Below are 18,483 nucleotides of genomic sequence, written 5' to 3'. Positions count from 1 at the left end.
TTATCTCTGATACATCAGAAAATTCACAGTGAAAGCAATATACTTGACATATATTTTTAAGTGATGAACTAGGTAAAAAAAGATTATTTCTGGTTGTTGTTGACAACTTGCCATAATGCAAGTATGATAACACCAAATAAAACTTCATGCTAACAAAAAATATATCATTTGTATTGTTCTGACGTACATTTTTTCTACACTTACACTTTTGTTACATTTTTCACCAAAATATGGCCAAAGGCATTGCAAGCCTGTGAACAGCATTTTGCAAAATGGTTTGAAAGTGTAAAACCAATCTGTATGTGTAAAAAATAAACTCTTGCAAATGTGTAAATGACTTGTTGTATGCATAGGGTAAATGCTCCCGAAATAACCCGATGTGTACAGTTCAGTTTTTCTTTTAGCTGCGCTTACAGTTTTGGCAGGATTCTCTCACTGTCATAGTCACTTGCTGGAGTGACTATGACACTCCATGACACTCTCCTTCCCTCAGCCATGAACTTCAACTCCCATAATCCTTTGTCTATACTCATCATTATTACATTGAAGGTGCGTTCACGCGGCCTCGTAATTCCTGTAGTTATGAGATTCTAGCTTGTAAAAAGCATTCACGTCCTCGTAGAGCTTGTAATTACAGCTTGTAAGCTGGGAGTTTTCTGAAAGCTCCCAGATGTACCACCTGACCGCTGTAGATTCATAGGCATTGATAGTGGTGCCATGGAAACGCATAATTCCCAGTCCAAGGACGTAAACAGCTCCGAATATAACGTCACGTGTTGTCATCTCAAGATTCCGATAAATACGAGGAGGCGTGAACGCAGCATCAGTAACTCATTTCATTGTTAGCTTCTGTCTATTTAAACCAGAGGTGAAGAACGTTGATCCTGGAGGGCGACTGTCCTGCAGAGTTTAGCTCCAACCCTAATTAAACACACCAGGGTCTTCAGGATTACTAAAGTTACAGGCAGGTGAGTGGTTTTTTCAGGGTTGGAGCTAAACTCTGCAGGACAATGGCCCTCCAGGATCAACGTTCCCCACCCCTGATTTAAACCATGCCATATCTGTCATTTGTCATTGAGTTTTTGTAGTTGTCACTCTGCACATCTGAGCACTCTCCCTGGATTCTTGTTTCTGGTTTTTGGTGGATTTTGCAAGTATTTTGACCCTTTGCTTGGCATTTGCTTGATTTTGGATTTCCCAATAAAACTGCAATTGGAGTCTCAGAGCATTCCATGACGCTCACTAATTGGAGTTTTGCAAGCGATAGAGGCTCCATGCACGACTGTCTCATCTGCTCAATCGACCACCAGTTGATTTCGATTTTTTTTTTTTTGGAGTTTGCCTGTTCCCAGGAGCTAGTTTTTTTATGTGTACTTTCAAGCCAAGAGGACTCTTTTCCACGTGCTGTAATGGATGGACTCAGAGAGGTTGTACAAGTCATTTGGTGAGATCAACTCTAGACAAGAATTATTTTATAAGAGGAACGTATTGAGGAACTGATAGCCATGTTGCAGAATTGCTCAAAAATCATACACTGGAGATCATTTTTGAAGTATAAATTTAAACACTTATTTATTTAATGTAACATAATTATTATCTACAAGTAATATCCCTTTAAAGTGTACAGAATGTGCTTTTGCGATCTGGTCTGTTAGCTAGCAAATAGCAAATTAGCTTTAAATTGTCAAACCTGTTACCGTCAACCCTGTTACTTTTCAGAGTAACAGGTCTTGACATGTGGGTAACAGGGATGACAGATTAGGTGTCAAACTTAGCCACACTGATTTTAACATTTATATGTGTAAATGCAAGAGGTGAGCACTCTGTAAAGTCTCCTCCAGCACATCCCAAAGACTTACACTGATGTTAAACTCAGTGGCCCATTCATGTGTGAAAATGATTCTTTGTGCTCTGTGAACCATTTTTCACAGTTTTAACCCTGATGAATATTGGCATTGTCATCCTGGAATATGGCCATGATACATCTTCCTACATGGTTGTTTAAGAAATAAAAAGCAACACACTCCGTTATGGTTAAAAGAACCGTTGCCAAACATATAACATGCTAGAAACATAATAATCACTGTAATAATGATCCATTCATAGTTTCTTAAGTATTTACCAATTAAAATCCAAACAACAACCTTTTTTTTTGGCCGGGCAGTGTATATTTTAAGTTCTGTGAGGGGACAAACTGACACAGACAAAACATATGGATGCATGGGTCTAATTACAGTACCCTTAAAACATTTATAAAGCGTGCATAAGCACAGATTTGATCTTAGAGTGTGCGTACGCTTAAATCCATGCCAACGCTCATATTTATAAAAACGTGGAAAAGTGCTTAGCGCCACATCAGGGATGTACAGATGTACAGTACACACTTTTCCTTGTCAGATTACTGCAGGTTTTTTGGAAATCTAAGCTATTCTTGCAGCTCGCCATTCTAAGTTAAAGGATTTGGACGATAACTCTTTTATATGTAAATGACATTAATTAGGTGTTGTTTACAACGCGGAGAACTGAAACCATTCAGCTGCGCACAAGTTCAAGATTATTTGCGATTTATATATTTCACATCTGAAAGAGAGGTGTACACTTGTTTTCTGTGTGTATTCATTTTATGAATCTCACGTACGCACATCTGAGAAATGATCGCAAAATCTAATTTAGGACGGTTTCTGCGCAACATTTTATAAATGAGGCTCTTGATCTCTTAGAAATTGAATGTTTCACTCATACAGCTATGCAAAGTGAATGCAAAACTATATAATATAAATTAAAAAGTTAGAAACTTTACAGTATTATGTAAGCAAATATGTAGTGTGTATGCTGAAGAATGTGTGTCCCGTCATCCCTGTTATTCTGGTCAGTCCTGTTACCATTATGTCAATCCTGTTACTGTCATTAATTTCATAAATAATGTAAAAAATAATATTTGAAATGGCCTTCCAAGTTTTTCAATTGTAACAATCACTCTTCAAAACTAGGATGTTTTTGGTCATCTGAATGACAAATATAAGATTTGTTTAAAAAAATACCAAATTTGAAACAACCCCAGTGAAAAAAAGGGACAAAAATACTGCTCACATGTGAAAACTATTAAATAGTTCTAATTAAAACTGTAGTATATAGTGATGATTATGTCTGTAACAGGGATGACAAAATTGTATAGCCTGAGATGGCACGATACAATTTCTTGTCATTTTAAGTTGTCTTTAAATTAAACTTATTTTATTTTTTAATTTTTCAAAGTTGAAAAGGCACCAATTTCGTGGAATGACCCTTCTGGACATTTATAGTAATGATGTGATTTATTTGGACTGATTTCAGAGTTAATACATATCTGAGTTATCTGGATTTAACTGATGATGCTTTCACTCAATACTTGTTGTTTTTATCTTTTCTCAGAGTTGTCAGAGCATCAGATCTGTAAATCCTGTTCAGGAGGAGGTTTATTTCAAGTAAACTGGATTAGATTATAATAATTGTGCTCATAATTTCACTGATCACAAGTTTACAGTATGAGCAGATGATTTGGGTTTATATATTCCACATTTATTAATAGTGACATTCATAAATTTTTACAACAAATGACTTTTATTGAATAATACATTTTAATGAATCCTGTATGTGATCATTTCAATTGAAAGGTAATTTTGATAGTAATAATAAAAATGATTATGTGACACTACAATAAGAACTGAATGACTGATTTCCATCTGCACAAATAGAGTTTGAGAAAAGCACAGATACACACCGTCACTCATCATGACTCACACACACACACTGATCTCACTGTCTATATGAGGATTCATTACACACATTTATTCTGACATGTTATTTCACTGACAGAAGTTCAGCTGTAGTATTAATGTAATGAAGAGAAAATAAGAGACTCTATAACATCTCACTGTTACTGATTCATCATGAGCTCAAAGCATTATGGGTAGAATCTCTCTACAGTCTATTCGGATTCATCAACACAGTTTCATTGATCCAGTATAAACACTAAACCCAGGATAAAGCGGTTGAGTGAATGTGGTCTGGACTGTGTGGATGAGGCTCATTGTGTCTCCAGAGACGCTGTAGAAGGACAGAGTTCCTGCACTGTGATCCACAAACACTCCTATTCTCCTGCTGATGGGCTTTACAGGGAGTTTAGTCTGTATGTTATTGTGTCTGAATGAGTAACTGGAGGAAGAGCAGATCAAACTCCAGGACTGATCATTACGTCCAAACACACACTCATTACCCCCTCCCTTCCTGCTGATGCTGTTATATGACACTGATACAAACACAGCACCACTCCACTCAATCTCCCAGTAACAGCGTCCACACACACTCTCCTTACTCAACACTTGAGACCACTGATCAAATCTGTCTGGATGATCAGGATACGGCTGGACTTTGAAAATGCCGGTATCAGTAATCACTCTGTTCCTCTCAGACAGAAGCAGGTATTTATTCACTGTGTTCAGATCCAGATTGAGCTGATGGGAATCTGATGAAGATAAAACAGGAATCAGGAATGATCAATCTGTCTGATATCCTGTGCAAAGAATTATCATTATATCCATCATCTAGGTCCTTTACCCAACCCAAGAAAATGGTTCTTTAAAATCATAGTGATATTTCACAATATTACTGTTTTTACTGTATTTTGGATCAAATAGCAGAAGAGACTTATTTCAAAAACATTAAAAGAACTTTTTTTAGTAAAATAATATTTTATTTTGTGGGATTACTATTATTATTCACCTATATATCATTTAAAATAAATGTCACTGAATACCACATAACAGATTTGACTGGATAGTTTAAATATTATCATTAGTTTCTCAAGGATCAAAAAAATCCAAGTGAATAAAAATTATATTTATGAGTGTTAAATAAATGCTTTCAAAATTTGGCACTGAAACCTTAATTGCATAGATCATCACAAACTGCATCCAATCAGCAAAGAGGAAGCATTCATAATATTTTTTTCCAGTGGAAAACAAGAAAAAACATATTGTGTTATATTGTGTCTGAATTCTAAACGCAGAAGTTGTTTTCACAGGAAGTTCAGCAGCTGCGCTACAGAAAGCTGACAGAAACACTGAAGTAAACAGTCGTGGTGATGGAAATGAAACACCGTCTGTTCTGGGGTCTGTTCTTTATATGTGGATTACTCAATTAGATGGATTTCATTGTTGACTTTTAGAAAGTATAATGCATTAAAACACATGACAAACAACCAATTTCAGAATCTGCAAATATTATAATGCATTTTAACTTTGGTTATAATTATTTATGAAAATATATAATGTATTATATACATTATAAATACCTTAATAATGGATTATACATAAGGGCTTTAAGTAAAGTTTTACCAAATTTATTTTGCAAGAAATTACAAGTTTCATCTCGTAAAACTTTGGCATTTATGTGCTTAAACAAACGCCTCCCAAGAACTCCTCAACACCTTTTGAAGATATTGCTTCCATTGACCGCTGATGTTCTCTGAACACCCCGTAAAAAAAACACTAATTTACATGAAAACTCAAAACTCTTCTGTCATGTTTTCTTTCTCCTTCTACAGGAAGAACATGAACACACTCAGTGAGTTTCTCTGCTTATTTTCTTAGTGACTTACATTGTAGGAAGTCGTTCCTGGTCCAGTGAACAATGATGGTGAAAGTGACTGTGGAAATCAACAGACATGAAGAGTGTGATTATCATGTCAAGAGAAAATGATCCCTGCATCCGTTCCTAAGACATTTCTAATATGATCTTCTACATGATATGAGATGATGGAGGATCATTTCTGAGAGCAGATGAATCTCCAGGACTTTACCTCTGTCAGAGATCTTCTTCAGCTCCTCTTTGCAGAAATCCTCCAGTTTGTCTCTCAGCTGACAGGCAGATTCTCTCACGCCATCAAAAGAGAACAGAGAACTGGAGGAATCGTCATTTACATCTGTAAATTCAGGAGGAGCTGAGAGAGACTGGAAACTCTACAGAAAACAGAAATCAAAGCTCATCACCTCCACACTTCAGCCAATAACCTGCACTACTGTCAGATTTGAGCAGCTCTTGTTGATCTTTAGTAACTCTCCTCAATCCAGCACTTTCACAGCATCAGATTCATTCTTCTCATGTTCATTATATCATGTTAGAGGTGTAAGTTCTAGTGTTTGCCACTTACAATATATGAGAACTTTCTAGGAAAACACTTGAAACACAATGGAGTCACATGACAGGGTTTAGTAGATTTGATCAGGAAAAGCAGTTCAAAGACAACGAGTAGAGAATTTTATTTATAACTTTTGAGCAGTTAGTGGCTCTGAAATTCATAAGGACTCTTAGGACACGATCCCAAGGTCAGGTTTTGTGGTTTAAATATGCTGAAGCATCACTAATATACAGCCTCACTTCCTGTTTGAGGACTTCACTGTCAAATTCATTAATGTGTTACTGAAAATTATTATGAAAGGTTTCAGCAGGTTTAAAGATTATCTGACTTTGGTAAACATTACTCAGAATTTGTAGTAAACAATAAAATAAAAAGATGAAGTGAAATCTAGCTGTGTGAAACTGGCACTATCATGTTCTTGGATTTCACATTGTTGCAAAAAATAAATGAATAAATTAACATTAGTGAAGTTTTGAACTGTTGCTTTCTGGAAGCTCAGTATATCCTTCAGAAAAATGTTTCAGAAATTTTCCAAAGCTGAACTGCATTTGTAAGTGTGTCTCTTTCAAAAGAAGAAGATCAGATGAGAGTCTGACTGATGATTATATAATAACCGAACACACAGATCAACACTTCAGTCAACGGCTCATTCTGCTCTCATGAAATGTTTCTCTGTGAGTCTCTTGCTCAAGTCCACTATGATCCTGTTCTTCTAGATCTCTGTTACCTGCAGGAAATGGATGTGATCCTGTGTGTGTGAAAGCTGCTCCAGCTCAGCGTCTCTCCTCCTCAGATCATTGATCTCCTGCTCCAGTCGCTCCAGTCGTCCTTCAGCTCGACTCACTGCAGTCTTTTCCTGATCTCTGATCCGCCGTGTGGCCTCAGAGCGGCTTCTCTCAATGGAGCGGATGAGCTCAGTGAAGATCCTCTCACTGTCCTCCACTGCTGTCTGTGCAGAGCGCTGTTAGGACACACATCACAATCACACAGTGGCTTCAGTGAGTCCTGACTGAGACTTCTCAAACTTCTCTTCTTCTCCAGACTCACCTTATGAGACTCCACAGCCTCTCTCAGCTGCTGAAGATCTTTCTCTCTCTGCTGGATCCTCTGCTGGAACCACCTCTGCGTCTCCTTCAGCTGGTGCTAAAGGACAAACCAATAACAGGAGAAACATCACATAAATCATCAAGTAAACAGATATGAATCCAATATCAGTGAAGTGCTGAGATTGCGGGGTTAAAGATCTTTTATGATAAGTTTATAGGTTCATTCATGAGTGTCAGCATTATTTCATCAAAGCCTAGTTTTATAGGGATAGTTCACCCAGAAATGTAAATTCTTTCAATGTTTACTCAGCCTCATGTCAAACTTATATGAGTTTCTCTTGCAGAACACAAAAGAAGATATTCTGAATAATGTCTCTGTTTCTAGAACCCAAATCAAATATGGTGACGCATCAATAACAGCAAACCTCACTGGCTCATGCATGTCACATGACTAAACATGCCACCATATAAGACTCATGCTGCATCTCAATTTGCATACTATCTGTCCTAAATAGTATTCAAAATTAGAATTACTGTAAAATTAGAATTACAAGTCGTAGTATGACTATTTCAAAGATACCCAGATGATCTTCTACTGTATTAGTGTTTAGAATCTGAAGTGAAGATCAGCGCACACTCTAATGGCTGCTATTGTGCAATGGATGAGGATTTGATTAGAACTACAAACATGAATAAAAAGTGTAAAAATACAAACATAGCGGATAGGCGAGTTTTGATGGTTAAGTATAAAGGTTTAGATAAAGGGGTTTGAGTGATTAATAGTTAGTATATAACCTGACAATATATTAGTATATAACCTGATATTTATTCAGTGTTATCCACATAATATTTCATCTGCAACAGCATTGTGAACTTTTGTAATGATATGTTCATCAACAAAATGATGAGCCTGTAAATGATCATAATGAGACTCCTTTAAGTTCATACCTGTTTCTCTGTCCTCTGTGCTGCAGCTGATACAGTGTCGTGGTTTTTATGTTCATCTATTATACACAGCACACATATACACTTCTGATCAGTGCGGCAGAAAACCTCAAGGATCTTGTCGTGTTTCTGGCAGATCATCTCCTGCAGTCGTCCAGTGGCTTCAGTCAGATTGTGTCTCTTTCCTTTAAACCAACTCTCATGTTGTTCAAGGTGATTCTGACAGTAAGAGTTCAGACACACCAGACAGGACTTGACTGCTTTGTGTTTTCTTCCAGTACAGACGTCACACTGCACATCTCCAGCTCCAGCGTAACAGTCAGCAGGAAGATTAATCTTCTTCAGTTTCTCCACCATTTCAGCCAGAATGGTGTTTTTAGCTAAAGCAGGTCTTGGACTGAAGGTCTGTCTGCACTGAGGGCAGCTGTAGACTCTCATCTGATCCTCCTGATCCCAGAAGCCTGTAATACAGATCTTGCAGAAACTGTGTCCACAGGAAGTGGCCACTGGATCCTTAAGGAGATCCAGACACACTGGACACATGAACTCATCCTGAGAAATTCTGGCTTCTGCCATTTTACTGCATGAATACAGAGACAGAAACACACAACAGCTCGACTACACGTAAGTTTCTTTTTCTCTGAACTCATGTGATTCTTTTTTTCCTGGTTTTGTGTTTGAGTGACGTGTGCAAAACAGGCGTGTCTCCTCACTCCTGGTCCTGAAGAGCCTCACTGCTGCTAAGTTTCTAGTTTCCATGGGTGTTCCCACACACATTGTGTTTAATCAGTCTCACAAACACTATAAGTTAGAGAGAAGCAAGACAACATTCTTAAAAGTTCAGTAATTCTGTATCCTAAATACTACACTGTTACTGCAGGACTGAAAACTGTGTCTAGAATTACTGTTCCTTAAAGTCTCTATGAAATCAAATTTGCCAGTATCAAATTCACAGTATTTATTATAAATGATTTATACATGCACATCATTTTATTGTAATCTTGAATCAAAATAACCTCCCTCTTGCAGCGACATCTCTTCTCTGATGATGTGTTTACTGGCATGAGGGCGGGGCAACCTGTCACTCACATGAGATCCACCAATAGCAAACCACAACCATCCAATCAGTTCCCCACGGACAAAACCAAGCCCCGCCCTACATTTGTTCTTGTTCCAGACACTGTCACATAAAAGACATGTTTTACCGTCCTATTTATTACAATGATTTTATGTATAATAGAGTTTTAATTGGTTTACATGTCTTTTAGTCCATTTTATTGCTCTTCAATGTTTTAATGTATATATGTTTTTAAATAAGTCTGGGTCTGCCTGTCATGTGACTGATCACATGACAGGAATCAGGAAGTAGATTGGTGATCACCAATCCTGGACTGGGAGTTTTATTCTGACTTTCCTTTCCAGACAAAAGCATTTGGACTATCACTTGTATTGTATATATACTTTGGGACACTTGCATTGGGACTTTCAGCACGCTAGGACTCTTAAAGGGATATTTCACCTAAAAATGACAATTCAGTCATCATTTACTCCCCCTCAAGTTGTTCCAAATTTGTATAAATTTCTTTGTTCTGTCGTACACAAAGGAGGATATGATATTTGGAAGAATGTTTGTAACCAAGCAGATCTCGCCCACCATTGACTACCATAGTAGGAAAAAAAAATACTATGGCAGTCAATGGTGGGCGAGATCTGCTTGGTTACAAACATTCTTTCAAATATCTTCCTTTGTGTTCAACAGAACAAAGAAATTCATACAGGTTTGGAACAACTTGAGGCGGAGTAAATGATGACTGAATTTTCATTTTTGGATGAACTATCCCTTTAAGGACTGCTTTATGGTATGGAACCAATAGACTCTATGCTTCCTTGTGAATGTTGTAAATACACTTTATTTATTCATTTCACAACTGTTGTCTGTCTCATTTTTAAACACTCATAGCCTTTCACACAGTATAATCTGACCCCAATTTTAACACATGAAATTCAATCTTTTGGGCTGAGCGTTACAGTGATGTTTTCAAAAATAAACTGTTGCAAATGTCTAAATGACTTGTGTGCATAAGGTAAATGCTCCTGATGTGTACAGTTACGTCTTTCTTTTAGCTGCGCTTACAGTTTTGGCAGGATTCTGTCAACACTCTAGACTTTGCATTTGGTAAGCTTTGGCGGCAAAGAACAGTTTTATAAGAGGAACGTAATTAGGAACTGATAGACATGTCTCTACCTGCGCCCTGTGTTGCAAAATTCCTGGGAGTGAGTGCAAGAACCATATGCCAAAGAATGTCAGTGTGGCAAGCAGGAAGGTGGTGTGATTAATAATGAGCATCACCTGAGTGCCACATCGGTCTTGTCATGAAGGAGCTTCAGAAGCATAAAAGGAGAAGCGATGACATTGAAGGGTGAGAGAGGACCCTTTACTTCTTCCAGTGCTCAGTTGAGAGATTTGGTCTTCCACTCAGGTGAATATTGGCTTTGATTCAGTTTGCTTTTGCTCAAGAGATCAAAGGGTATCAAAGGGTGCTCCAGTTCAGTATCCTGCATGAGCTGGATCAAGTGTGTTTGATTAAAACTGGAAGTTAAACTATTCTGCAGAACAGTGGTTGTCCAGGAACAGGCTTTGACATCCCATGTTTTTCAGAGTGACAACATGGGTTTTAAAGGATGCAATACAAACAGTACTTGACATTTAATTTAAATAAAATTTCAGATTTGTACTTGTGTAAACAAATGTGTTTTATGAAAGTTATAAATTTTAAAATGTGCTGTCTAAATATTTCTTCAGGTGGGTCAGGGGAGACCAAGGGTGTTGAAAATGCTGTCAATCTGATAAACATGAAATGGGCATGGTGGTGGAAAAAATTGGGATAGGACAAAAAATTATTTTTTAAAGCTTTTGAAAAATAATGATATTTGCAGCAAAGATATTTGCGTTCCTTTGCAAAAAACCTGTTATGTTCTCTTGCTAAATATGTGTTCTCAGGAGTTAGAAGTTATCTTTCAACCAGAATAGACAACTGACTGATGAAATTCTACACGGAATCTTATTGGCTGAGGGTGAAGTGAATTGATTTACAATTTAATAACATTCAGTAATATTAATCAAATGTATCTTAGAATTGGCTCGGAATGAAGTGCATGGATGATTTGTAGGCTACATCCGTGTAGATAGGAGTGCGTGTGTTGGTGCCGTCTTTTTAGATCTAAGGAAGACGGCGACCCATGGCGGTGTTGCTGGAGGGAGGAGCCATGGTGGTGAGCGTCTCCAAGCAACCTTGGTGATGAGTGGAAGCAGCGCAGCCGATGGAGGTGGAGCCTTGGGCGAAGACAGAGAGCCGAAGGAGCGGAGTGATGCCGAAGGTCTCAGAGTCTGTGACGGAGTCGCAGCGATGGCCCCCCGAGGCGGAAACAGGGTACCGGAGGGCTGAGGTGGAGCTGGAACGACTGCGGGCCGAGGCGGAGCCTGAGGGAAGGCGGAGCCAAACAGAGCTGTAGGGGTGGAGGGTCGGAGAGTATTGAACGACCCGTAAGTCTGTGGCAATGTAGTTGCGATGTCTGACCCAGGCGGAGTCGAGGGTCCGAGGGAGTCCAGTGGAGCCGAAAGCTCGATGGTCTCTGATGTAGACGAGGGGGGAAGGAGCAGCGGCGGAGGAGTCAGGACGATGAGCCGAGGTGTTACGATGGGATCTGAGGCCGGGGGCAGAGCCGCAGGATCTTCATCGCCTGAAGCTGGCTCACAGCAGGCCCCAGGTGTAGCCACGCCACTGAGAGGAGGCTGGTGTAGAGCTGAGGGAGTGATGGGAGACAGCAAAGGCTGGGTAGCAGGCATGGTTGAGGGCTGGAGAAAGGGCTGGTGAACAGAGGGACTGAAAAATAAAAAATCTTGAATAGAGGTTTGGAGAGGAGGTGGGAGAGGGAGGCTGGGCGGGACCAGTTCATCCATTATAAAACAGACAGTTTCGGGAGGTATTAAAGGAGGCAGAGAATCCTCTCCAAACTCAAAACAAAGGTCCTTAGTGCTCGCCTGGAACTCACTCTCAGTGGCGGGAGTGTGGGCAAGACTCCATTCCAAACCCTCGTGTTCCTCACTGACTCCCTCGGCGACTGATGTTGCAGCAACCCGCACACCTGGTCAGACACGCTGTGCTCCGGCTCTGCTGTGATGTTACACTCAGTCGTTCCACTCATCGCTGGCTCTTGCATCGCGGTGGAGGCGGGCTCTCTGTCTCCGGTGGCATCGCGCTGACTTTCCACGCCGTCTGGAGGTTCCTGGCTGGGCACTGGAGTGGGAGTGGGGCTGTAATCCACGTAATCAGGGAAGCTCCCTCGAGGACCTTCCCCGGACAGCTGCGCTTTGGTGGCGGTGTTGAGGCCGGCATACAGGAAAGTTGTAGATGGTACTAGGAACAGAAAATCTTCCAAATGTGCCTCAAGGGAGCGGTCCTTCTGCTCAAGGCAGATTAACAGAAATGCGGGTGTGTACATAGTGATGGGAAAAAGTGAAACACGAAAAAACACTGATACGAAAAAACAAAAACACTTTGCAATCTGTATAACTGTTTGGGTCCGGTATTCTGTTACAATTGCTGGCTGTAAGCATAAGCACGCACGACGAGGAAGATCAAGTATAACAATCTTTAATAAATCCACATGTAAGGTAATCCACAGGCAGGTTCAACGGAGAGACAACCACACAATACACAAACGATACTGGACAATACTGAACAGGAAACACAGGGCTTATATACACAGGGAAACAAGGAGAATGACTGAACACAGCTGAATGTGATGATTGGGGTGATCAGTAACCATGGCGACTAACTAGTTGCAGGAAATGGTAAAACACAAGTCCAAAACAGGGTGAACATGTGACAACCATCAGGTTCTTTTATCTAAATGAACGAATTTTAATTTCTCAGAAGAGGCAATATTTTGGATAAAATCTTATCTTTCAAATAGGAAACGGTGTGTGCAGATTGAAATTCTTCATACCTTGCTTGCCCCAAGGGGGTTCCACAAGGCTCCATCTTGGGACCAATTTTATTTTCACTTTATATTAATGATTTACCTGGAGTATGTAAAGATGTAAATGTTCAGATGTATGCAGATGATGTAGTAATTTTTACCCATGCTAATAACTAATTTGACTTCTGCTATTCAGGAATGGCTTACCAAATCAGGTTTATTATTGAACACAAAAAACTGTGTGTATGATGTTTGCAAAACAACCAGTAGAGATGACACATTCAAAGGTATTCCTGAGAGGGGAGGAGCTTGAAATTGTTAAAGAGTTTACATATCTTGGGGTGATTTTGGATTCTGCTTTAACTTAAAAGTCATGTGAAAAAGCTGTCTAATATTGTAAAGTTTAATTTAAAGAATTTTAAGTACATTAGGCCATTTTTGACAGTCGGTGCAGCCAGGTTGTATTTATATTCAATGATTTTTTGACACATAGAGTATTGTTTTAATAGCTGGTCATTTATAGGTGGCACAACTTTAAAGACAGTAGAATCATTGTATAATAAAGGCGATAAAAGTCTTAGATAGAAAACCCCTGTCATTTCATTATTGTAACATTCTAAAAAAAACACATCTATTGAGTTTTGAAAATGTTAAGAGCTTTAAATATGCTTGCTCCATTTATAAGGTCTGGTATGGACTGGCTCCATCTCCGTTAAATGAATTTATAAAACAGAGGACAGATTGTAGTATTGGTACTAGGTCTATCATGAGAGGGGACTGCGAGGTGCTATATAGGCGAACATCTTTTGGACAGAAAGTATTGTCTGTAATAGGGAGTAAATATTGGAATAGCTTACCGCAGTCCATAAGACAATGTTCTACTTATCATACCTTTAAAGTTCATCTTAAAAAGTGGCTTATGACGAATCAGTTGTGTAAACATTTTACTTAGAAATTTTAAATACGTGTTAGGGTATTGTTTTTTTATGTTGTGTTGTATGTATATTTGAGTTTGTAGCCGCTTACTAGACAACACACTAAGAACGTGTGAGCATGTCAGTCTCTCATTAACAGAAAGATCACTTTTATTATGCGGGAACCTACATGGGAACCATCGCAAATTTATGTTCAAAATTTGAAGTTCAAACCCAATGCTACTACACCTACCACCATTCACAAAGCAGAGTTTACAATGGGCGGGACCCATAGTGACGCATACCCAGCCAACAAACCACTCGCGTTTTCATACTCCCCAAACCGGGCACTGATAGGCCTACATTATTCTGACTTAGTTTTTGTAGTTATTTCGTTGTGGGCTGGTTCCTAATTCCGGTCAACATTACTGAATTTAACACCTCCCTGATACTCATCTTGTCAGTTTCCTTTTGATTGAACAACGGCATTAGTTACTATTAAATTTTTAACATCTCAACATTCTATTTACATTTGAAATTCTCTCTATTTAACTAAGGCCCTGTTTACACTAGTGTGTTTTTGTTTTAACATGGCTTTTTTAAAATGAAAAAGATCCTCCTCATCCATACTGGCGTTTCCACTGTGTTTTAGAAATTAGGCATAGGTGCTTCTATATAGCGATACTCAAATAAAAAAAACGCTACTAAGGTGTTTTTTCTTCAAAATGTACATATTGCATATTTATATGTGATGTAATCACACACGGTGAGGTTAATACCATATGAAAGCTGGTATTGATGAATTCGAGCCCTTTCCGAATCTGTTTTTACTTCTTTCATAGCTTGTCTGTAACAAAAGTTATGGCTATCTGAAGTTGGCTGATCACTCTGATTTTCAGGAACGGGGAAAAACAGGTTTAAATGACTGTAACCCCTTTTCGCATAGACATGAAAATGCACTATCCAAACATAAATGGTTGTAATTCAAGAATGCTTTGGAATATAGATCTAAGGTTTGTCTTGTTTTAAAGAAGACACTTGTCAGACTATTGTAGAATTGAAAAAATTATGAAAGTGAAATAAAAAAAAGGTTATATAATAATATATTACAAAACATGTTTTACTCTTAAACTGCAAGAAAATAAAAGCCAAAAATGTCAACATTCCAAATTTTATGTTGAAATATTTCAAAAATGAGCTTTCAGTAAGAGTTTGTTTGGGCGCAGTACTAAACTTTTTCATTAGATGACACCCAAGCTCCATATCTGACCATTTAAAAGCATTTATTTGAGTAATCTGAACCATATATTTCCATATTTTCATACTTTTTATGAAGTAGACATCCTATTCAGAAGTAGTATGGGCTGTTTGGCAGTGTTTGATTTGAATTTAACCTCTAATAAACACATAACTAGAACATGTGTGTTCATTATAGCTCTGTTGTTCTTTTGTGCTCCGCCTTCTCATGATATTGTTGTATTAGAAAAAAAACTTTGCGTGCCTTAGTTTATACAGGACTGGCGGGAAATTTGCATTAATACACCTTCATTCTACATGTTATGTGGTTTATTTTGATAGGTGAACTGTCTTTGTAGTGTTAAGAGAGGGAAAGCTATGGGCGTTTTTTTTTTAACCTCTGCTGGGTGTGTTCTTAAACAGTAACAGTAAGCAGACACTTTGCATTTTACTGTAAAGTCAAAATTAATTATTGTCATAATGAATTTTTTTTTTTAAATAGCTGCAAAATTTAGTATTAGGAATTTAGTTTTTATTAGAAATGTATTTTAATTAAATTTCTTTAGGAAAATAAAATGCACTGCAGCTAAAAGCCATATGCCTGACCATGTTATATTTCAAATCTGAAGATGATGAGTCTAAAACTATTAGTTTTATTAAATGTTTTGTTCAATGACATGGCTTGTCAATTCTGGTGTCCAAAGTATAAAAAACTATTGTATTTTCCCTACTGTAGCATGAAATAATATGCTTATGAAACATTCATTTACTTTACAGTCCTTTTTATTTATTTTTTTATACAATATATGGCTATAACTGTCATAATAATAATCATTATTATTAAGTGTTGGCTGAATTAATCAATTTACATGAAAAAAATTATTAAAAACTTGTCAGTGTCTCTTATTTTGTTTCATGTTTGAAACAAAATAAGGAAAATTATGCTGAGAATGGTTTTTATGGTAATCCTGATAAACATTGCAGAATGTCATTCCGGCTAACGATGACACAGGCAATTCATTTAACCCATATTTGTTTGTTAGATTATATAATTCTTTTTTTTTTTTTTTTTTGGTTCTGTTAAGGATAAAAACAGGTCTTATTTACTTTATTGGAAAACATTCCAGATTTTATTTTGATTTTCTGAATTTTGAGTTATTAGCAGCCAAAAATGAGCCCATGTCTATATAAAATTTCAAATTGATTTTAATAATTGTGATTAAAATGTAATTTTTTTTCGAGCACTAATTGTTTGTTGAGCTCCAATTATGGATATCAGGACATTTCGTCCCCTTGGAATTACAAGGTTCTATCTGCGTTCTGAGCAGTTTTGAGATATTGAGGTTCAAAGTTTTTGCATTCCATATAGCAAAAATTATAGTTTCTTTCAAACATGAAAATGACAGGGACCCTAAATGTATTGTAAATGTACAATATCAAAATCCTCTCAAATTTGTAAATGGGGATTTTTGTAACGGGTCAAACGCAGATAGAACCTTCTGATTCTAAAAAAACACTTTTCTCTTGGAATTATAAGGATCTATCTGACAAAAAAAATAATCAAAGCAATAATTTTCAAGAAACAGAAACAGTTTACTTATAATTTGATTTAAAACATAAAATTAGAGTTGTAACAATGTGTTGACTAATACATACATAACCTAATATATACATAACAGTCCCTCGTATGACAATGGCATGGCTGGAATAAAACAAATAGACTACAAAACAGGGACCTATCCTCTTAATAGCGCTGCTGGCTAGCGTGGTGTCTCACTGAAAACAACTCCTCAGCAATCAGGTACAGCAAAACAAACAATAAGACTGTAATTCCCTGGAATTTGGGCTGCTGTCATTGACAAGATCATAAATAAAAAAGTCGATCATGAGGTTTCTAAAAAACGTCACGTTGTGTGAAATTATTTAGTCTTCTCTTCACCGTTTTTCTGCTCTCTCTTCTGCTATCGAGGCGACATGACAAAGAACACTAATCCTGATTGGTCCTCATGTGTGCGTTCAACTGTGGTTCTATGGCTCACGCAGATAGAACCTTATAGTAGTTAGAGATCGACTGTAGATAGAACCTTTTTGTTTTCTAAAAAAAAAAAAAAGTACCAAAATGTACAAAACTTAAAAAAAAGAAACCTCACATAATGTAAATAAGTTGTCACAGAATATGAATATGTGAATAACCCAATTTTGACAAAAATGTCAGATAGAACCTTATAATTCCATGGGGACGATTTTTTGAAATTCCGCCCTGGAAACGATTCTAAACACTTTATTGGTAATGTCAATCACAGTAACGATTGCCTACACCCAACCCTGATTCCTAAACCTACCCGTCACTGTAACCGTAAGTCAGCTCTCGTCTGTATACATCCACTCAAGCTGATTAAATAGACCACTTGAACACGCTTCTCCCAAACTTTGGTTATAAAACATAATTTGTTGCTTGAATTCTGCATTTGCTCAAGACGCAGACATGTAAGAGTCTGACAGCTGAACATATACTAGTTTATTAGAGACACATTTTAAAACCTTTGTTTGATTATTGGCAACATTTTTATTAAAAAATCTTTGTTTGACTATGGAAACATTTGTATTTTAAAACCTTTACTTTAATATGGCAACATGATACCTCATTCTACAATATTTCTGTGATTAAATCACTGACAGAGACTCCTCCCCCATCAGCCAATCACTGTGTGCATAGTTAGTGTGCATAGCAACGTGGTCAACCCTGACCTTACTCTGAGCTTAGGACTTCTCTCTGTTCTTTAGTAAAAGTTTGTCTCTTAGTGGTAAGATAAAATGTTTTGTGAATACGGCCCCTGCTGTCTTTTGGAGCCTGTCCCTAGCGGCCAGTCGATGAATTGCAGTTTATGTCACTTCTGTATTGGCTTCAAGAGAAACGGAGGGAGGTTGCTGCTTGTTTTGACCGGCTCCATGTCAAATAAAAACACTTCAATTCTGAAATTCTTCAAAAATATCATTCATTTCCGTAGAGCTGGACATTTTAATGAGGATCAAATGAGTTTTGAGAATGAAACAAACCTGTTTGTTCCTCAGTATCTTCTTGTTTCACACTGAATGTTGCTTCAGTCCTCATGTATAAAAACTAAAGTATACTACAGTATTTATTACAGTTTCAGTTCACTATAGATAATACTACAGTATG

General features: G+C 37.6%; 1 protein-coding gene and 1 long non-coding RNA gene across 5 annotated transcripts in view; one reads left to right on the top strand and one right to left on the bottom strand.

Annotated features, from left to right (window-relative positions):
- The window catches only part of LOC127511285 (uncharacterized), a 66,741-nt gene that overhangs the window by 969 nt on the left and 47,289 nt on the right, over positions 1-18,483 (top strand). Inside the window, exon 2 of the long non-coding RNA XR_007929967.1 lies at positions 8,383-8,572. This is a non-coding gene — a long non-coding RNA (uncharacterized LOC127511285). The remainder of the gene's footprint in view (positions 1-8,382; positions 8,573-18,483) is intronic.
- LOC127511119 (tripartite motif-containing protein 16-like) overlaps positions 1-18,483 on the bottom strand; it is a 42,509-nt gene that overhangs the window by 8,495 nt on the left and 15,531 nt on the right. The window contains exons 1-6 of one of the 4 annotated variants that reach the window (XM_051891716.1): positions 8,173-8,824; positions 7,226-7,321; positions 6,906-7,139; positions 5,840-5,999; positions 5,639-5,686; positions 3,578-4,504 (exon numbers count right to left, since the gene is read on the bottom strand). The exons of 1 other annotated variant lie outside the window; for it this stretch is intronic. In XM_051891716.1, coding sequence (XP_051747676.1) covers positions 3,981-4,504; positions 5,639-5,686; positions 5,840-5,999; positions 6,906-7,139; positions 7,226-7,321; positions 8,173-8,745 — 1,635 coding nt within the window. In that variant the 5' untranslated portion in view covers positions 8,746-8,824 and the 3' untranslated portion in view covers positions 3,578-3,980. Of the gene's footprint in view, positions 1-3,577; positions 4,505-5,638; positions 5,687-5,839; positions 6,000-6,905; positions 7,140-7,225; positions 7,322-8,172; positions 8,825-18,483 lie in introns of those variants that run through there. 2 more of the 4 variants (XM_051891713.1, XM_051891715.1) reach the window with 2 other exon arrangements.

The sequence above is a fragment of the Ctenopharyngodon idella genome, chromosome 4 (genome assembly GCF_019924925.1).
Source record: "Ctenopharyngodon idella isolate HZGC_01 chromosome 4, HZGC01, whole genome shotgun sequence".
Taxonomy (NCBI): domain Eukaryota; kingdom Metazoa; phylum Chordata; class Actinopteri; order Cypriniformes; family Xenocyprididae; genus Ctenopharyngodon; species Ctenopharyngodon idella.
The sequence above is the reverse complement of the archived record's forward strand: the minus strand, read 5'-3'. Positions and strand labels throughout refer to the sequence as shown.